The sequence below is a fragment of the Taudactylus pleione genome, unplaced genomic scaffold (genome assembly GCF_031769625.1).
Source record: "Taudactylus pleione unplaced genomic scaffold, aTauple2 ptg000757l, whole genome shotgun sequence".
NCBI lineage: Eukaryota > Metazoa > Chordata > Amphibia > Anura > Myobatrachidae > Taudactylus > Taudactylus pleione.
Window position 1 is genome coordinate 253129 of NW_028285159.1, and position 6552 is coordinate 259680.

The following is a 6552-nucleotide window of genomic DNA, read 5'->3' on the forward strand; positions in this document are numbered from 1 at the left end:
GAGCAGTTCAGATGCCTTTCGATGTACCCGATTAATCTAATAAATAGCGGAGATGACGTGTGATGTGAACGACAAAGGGGCGTCTTTACAAAATAGCGAGCGCATTTTTCGTTCGCTCGCTCAGACATAGAAGCGTCAATAAACCGCAAAGAGCGAGCGCTCAATTTAAATAGCCGGCCCCTTTTTTGGAACGACCGTCCGCAAATAGCGTCCGGCTCTGAATCAGGCCCTGAGATCCAGGGAAAGCTCCCACTTGCCTCCTGAATATATTCTGACAACTTGAAAGTAGATGGAACCAGTTATAAAAATCAGAAAAAATAGATAGTATGTATTGTTTGATTCAGCAATTATAAACATAAATTTCAGGAAATTCTGCAACCTTATGTTTTTACTTTTCTCATTTTATTATTTTTACTAAGGCCCCTATTTACTACAATCTGCATTTTAAATATGGTTGTAGTGTGATTTTTTTCGACTAAAGTCACATTGCGAATTTAGGAAATATCACTTGGATGTACTAACATCTGCATGCAGGGAAAGAGCTTGCGATAAAGCTCTGGACCTCATTCAGAGTAGGCCGAAGCGGCCGCACGGTCATACGCCACCGATGTTCGCTATACTGCGCATGTGTAAAGTTCGCAATGCGCGTGCGCAAATTAGCCGCTACGATCAGAAATTTCTCTCTCCTTGAACACAGCCAGGTCGGTAGTTTGAGTGACAGATTGAGGCGTTTGTGGGTGGTAACTGGGGAAGGTGCTTGAAAACGGGGGAGTGGAGATCCGGACGCAGGCGTGCCTAATTATGCGAACAGCGTTTTATGGGAGTGCATACGGTTTATGGGAGTGCATAATTAACAAAGTAGCGTCATGGCACATGTGACATGGGAGGTTTTTACACTGACATGATCGTAGAGCTTAAGAGAGGGTATGGTCAACCTTAAGCTCTACGACCAGTTCCGATGGTTCCCGACGGTGTCGATTAATCCTTATATGCCCGGAGATGACGTGTAATGCGTACGAGAAGGGGCGTATTTTTTTGTCTTCCGGCCGCTTCCTCCCCTTGGTCGGCCAACTACCGATCCGAACTTAGGGACGCAACTTGCGAGGGAATCATTTGCATATCCGGCCCCTTTTCCCGTACGACCGTGCGGCCGCTTCGACCGACTCTGAATGAGGTCCTATGTCTCTGCGAATCCCCATCGCACACTTCTTCCTGTCCGCACATACATTGCCGGTTCACCATACCCCCCTGCACACCACCGCGATCACATCCCCACCCCGCCCCCCCATGACCCTAGCCCTGCGGCATCCCCCTCCACTGCGACCCCCCCTCCCTCTCTTCAGCTTACACTTTCATGCTGATTGGTGCTCCAGCAAGGTCCCCTGGGGCAATAGTCAGCTAATGTCCGAGCTCCTGCGCTGTGACCCCGGTCAGTTGCTCTCTGCTGCAAGCCGAGATGCCGGCATAGAGCAGCTGAAACAGGGGAAAGAGGGGTAAGCCCTAATTACGCCATCTGAAGATGGCATTATTATCGCAGGGTTTCCCCTGCTATTTTATCACAATATATTTTTAGTAAATCTGGGCAGATCCCATTTCCCATTACAAGAATGGGAAATGCAATCTGCTTACTTAAAACATGTGATAATTAGGGTTTGTAGTAGAATTAAACGAATTCTACTCCAATTGCCCTTAAGTAAATTCATGTGAAACTAAACTAATGTGAAAAGGGTGTGAAAAGACCCGTTTTCACATTATTTTATTGAATGTAATGCATACATGCCTACTGTCCAAAGATGGCCGGGAGACTCCCAAAAAATAGGTTGGTGCTCCTGGCCGGTAGATAAATCTCTCAACCGGCCGCCATCCCTTTGCATCGCCCTGGACCCATGATTGTCATGCTGTGGCATTTGGGGTGCGGAGCAGGTGTGTGCCTGGTCATCGTTTCCGAAAATGGGGGCGTGTTGCCCCCGTTTTCGAGGATGGATGAGGCCAAGGTCAGTGGATGCAGATTATTGGCCTTTTAAGTGACCAGCACCCGGTCAGGCTGTGGGAAGCTTCAGCTCCCGCAGCCTGACCAAAGGAGCAGCCATCTCGACATGGTTGCGATGGTGGTATCACAAATGCAGCAAGGAGGTGTCTGACACCTTCTGCATATGCATCTGAGATGGACGGAATTGCACAATCCATCCATTTCTGAATCAGGCCCTCTGTCCCAACATACAATATTTGATACATTCTTGTGAAGTATTCAGATATCGCATTGTGAATTTGGGTGAGTTTATCACATCCCATCAGCATCCGAGATGCGGCTTGTGATAAATATACCTGAAATTTCTTTAAGGTGAAGAGGAAAATGTGTTGAATATTTATTCGGACACACATGCTTACCTTGAATAGGTAATTAATTTAATTTACAATTGATATAAAAATATGTATATGTAAACAGAGAACATTTGGCCTGATTCAGTATGGATCGCAATTGCGATCGCAGCTGCGTAATCGCACCCTATGAAGCTGCGAAAATATGCTAATGCCTGCCAAAGCTCCGCCAGCCTAGAGACGCCCACTGCTGCTTTCTCACATCTGTAATACCCCGCAGTCCTGTGTATACATCGGTACGATTGAAGCACATCGGCCCATAACGACAATTACAGCAGGTCTGACCTGTCGCAGAAAATGGGAGTCTATTCGCGTGCAGTGAGTACTCAAGCTGCAATTGCGTACGCTGCTGAATCAGGCCCCTTATGTTTTATTCTAGTTGTTTTATTCCTGAATCACATTTGAATTTGAAGAATTGTAAGAATGAAGTTCTCGCCAGCATATTCACATTTTTCTGACTCACACGCTTCTGAGGACACTATTCTGTCTGGCCACAGCTGCCTGCTTACATTATACTAATGTGAGACTCCACCTGTGTATACTAAAATTCTGTGTGAATGCATGTAGGAGCCTATCCCTCCCACTGTTTATACATCCGCAGCCATCATCATTAGTATATGGGCTGGGTGCAAAAGATCCTACAGAAACAGCCATCCCACTCTGTCTGCATTCTGCAAACATTGAGAAATGACAATTTCACAGATAGTGTGGTCCATCAATGGACAGATCAATCCATACGCACTAGTGATCTCCGTCCGTGTGTAGAAACCTGGTTCAGCGTATGCGCAGAAGCGGATATTTTTGTTTGGCGCTTACGCAGTTACGTGCGCATTGCGACTCAAAATCAGCAACTAAGATTTTTTCTATGCACTGGTTGTGTTATACTTTTACACTTATAATTATTTTAATCAAACATTTTAGACAATATATACATTTCCAGTAAATTGATCAGTTCAGCTTTATACTTATGAGGGACACTACTTTTTATATTAGCTATTTTTTTTCTACTGTTTTTATGGCAATATTTATGGTTGGACAAAAACCCAGTTTAAAAGCACTAACTATTATAGTCCCAACACTGAGCCATTGTATATTTTTAAATTCTGCTTCTTCCATACTTTATATGAAATTATACTCATTATTTTTTAGCAAAATGTAAGGTTATTAATAGAATATCAATATTATGTGTAAAAATTATGATATTACCAATAAAACATTGTAATTAATCATATAGATCATTAAATGAAAGTACAGACCCCTATTTATTCCTCATTTATACACATCATTCTTGAAGGTCACAGGTTATAACGGCTATTCTCTCTCTTTCCCAAATGAAACGCAAAGCTGAACTTTCCCCTTTTAACGTTTTAAAGCTTAGTCAACTTTTTTACATTATTATTTTCATAGCCAGAGGACTGAGAAACAATTTATTTTACAAGACCTTTAAGGAACAATGTGGTGAAGCCAGCATATTGAAAACACACACAAAATCTATTATAAATGCATAAGATTGCCCCAATGTTCTATATTAAGTCTCACTCACACATCCAAGCAAATATGTACACCAAGGAACAACAGTTCAAAGACTGGATTTAGAAATAAACCCGATCATCAAAACCTGAAATAACCAATACACACACACTACCATAAATTATATGCAAGCAATATAGTTTACTGTTCATTAAGAAACCTACATTTTACAAACAATTTATAGTTTTAAAGTACATAGTCCATAATTATAGCGAGTGCATATTTTATTTTTAGGAAGGAAACAGAAAAAATGAATGTATGGCAGCTTCTAATACTGTCTTGCATGAGCAATGGAAAATACTACCAGAAACAGTTTTAATATATTGCATAATTTAAATATAACAGAACATTGTAATATCTTTCATCACTGAAACATTACATTATTTTTATTGTATTCATTGTTTGGTTACAGTTCTTCTCAGTACTATATTGGCTATAGTGTAATAGCTTATAAATTCACTTTTGCCATTGGAGTCTATTAAGAGATTTAGTCAATGACTAAAAGTTCTCCAATCATAGCAAAATAACAAGATTTGGAGCATAAATATTTAACAACAAATATAATAAAACATGTGCTTTTAAAAAAAAATAATAATTACATTTTATTCATATATTAAAAAGTATCTTAATGCTAGCTCCCCTAGAATAAGAACTATCAGTCAGAAGTCAGAGGTTAACAGCAGCGTCCCATTCATTAAATTCAATTGTGTTAGTGAGGATTATGCTATTTCTGAGCATACATATAGCAGCACATATTTGCAGTGCTAAGCTGAAATATATTGATTTTACCAGAAAAAGTATATGGTACCTGTTTCTCCACATGTAACATAATATTTTGCATCATATATGATATATAAAAAGAAATTGTTGTTGCAGCAACTTATTAGAGCCACAGACAATAGCTTTGAGTGTACTAGAGGAAAACGGTGTACACCACAGCCTGCCTGTGCTGTTAGCCCTGCTCATTGTCTTATAGCTGATCAGTAACGTCCATTGCATACATATCAAGGCACTGTGCTCGCAGATGAAACAATTGGCCAGAATCATCACTAAGGAAACAGGTGACCTCTAAACCTAGGCATGCTGGTCTGCAACAACAACCCCTCAGCAGAAGGTTGCCAGGTATAAGTACCTGGACTTTTTTTTTTTTTTAAACAGAACCTGAATCTGTCATGCAGTGCAAAAACATTCTTGTTTAGTGTATATGTGTACGTATAGGGTTTACACAACTGTCTCTTGGTCCCAGTTCACTTCTGTTGGTTTTACGTAACAGCAATACCTGTTATAAGGGCTCTCCCCCCCTTGAGGATTGGCTCCTGCATCACTATCTCTAGGATCAAGGGTAACTTTCTCCTCTGTGGCAGTGTAGATAATTCTTTCTGGGGTAAACTTTTTATCAAAAGCAGAACAGATGCTGTGGTTTTCTACCCCTCCAGGTAATGTGTTTTTGGAATAGCATTGGTCCAGGTACCTGACCATCTCATCTCCATCCACCTTCATAGTGAGCGTCCTGGAATCCACTATGGTGATGATTTTGCTGGGCTCACAGCCCTCACCCTTTTCCTCTGGTTCTGTCTTTTTGTCCAGCTCATTAGAACTCCCCTTTCCAGACTCCATGTCCGATGGGGTTTTCAAAAGCTCCACATTTTCTTTATCTCTACCCTTTTTACAGCAGCAGGTGCAATATTTGTAAGGCCACTTAGTACAGCCATCTGTTCTCCTGGTCAGGGTAATAGCTGCCACTCCAGGCAGGAAAATAGCTGGACCTATGGCAAGAAGGGGAATGGATCCCAGAGTTTCCCCTTTGAAACCAGAAACTGTAAACATGAAGCCAAAAACAAGGAATATACTCATTAGGGCTACCACCAGTCCAGTACGTGGGTTGATATCATCTGGTCTCATCTCTCTACACCATTAGACTGTACTTTTTGAACATCAGGGCACCAGCAGCTCCTTGCTCCTCTGGGTTAGATAGCACCAAACCAACAAATCAGTAAAGAAACAAAACCAAACAAAAACACTTCTTTTGTCAAACTGTTTCCTTAATACCTCCACAGATGACACCAGGCTGTAGTCCCTTATAACTCTCGCATTCTTAGTTAATATATTCCTAAAATGATCGCAGTAACTCCTGAATGAGATGGATTATTCACATGTGAAGACATTTCTCCTGGAGCCGACACGATCCTTACAGAAGAGTCCACTGGGAACCAGATGCTGTGTTTCGGATGCCAGAACAGTGAGATCCTGCATGTGCTCAAAGTGCTTGAATGGAAACGGAGACACTCATCTCTTAATGCAAGACTATGTGAAAAGAGGGAGGGGAGTGGAGAAAGAGCAGAGGAGTGGACTTTAAATACTAGAAAGATAAAGCACTTAGGAACCTCCTGCTTTATTATTTTAAATAACAGATCAGCAAATTCATCGCTGCAAGGTCCCCAGTAAAATAACTGACCTTTAAATTAATCAAAAATATTTTAATTCACCACAGTACAGGTGATAAAATGCATCCCTGACAAGATAAATTTAAAAGAAGGAAAATAACAATACAAATAGTATAAGCTTTAGTCCTTATGTGTAATATGTGCTGCTGCAGGGTTTCAGTCACAAGTGTAGGAATTCAATGTCTGACTGCTCTAAAGA

General features: G+C 41.1%; 1 protein-coding gene across 1 annotated transcript; it reads right to left on the reverse strand.

Annotated features, from left to right (window-relative positions):
• Positions 1 to 4422: 4422 nt before the first annotated feature.
• On the reverse strand, positions 4423 to 6069 carry TMEM215 (transmembrane protein 215). Its single transcript, XM_088457330.1, has one exon. The coding sequence runs from the start codon at positions 5809 to 5811 to the stop codon at positions 5131 to 5133; it is 681 nt and encodes a 226-aa protein (XP_088313456.1). The 5' UTR covers positions 5812 to 6069; the 3' UTR covers positions 4423 to 5130.
• Between the last annotated feature and the right edge of the window lie 483 nt (positions 6070 to 6552).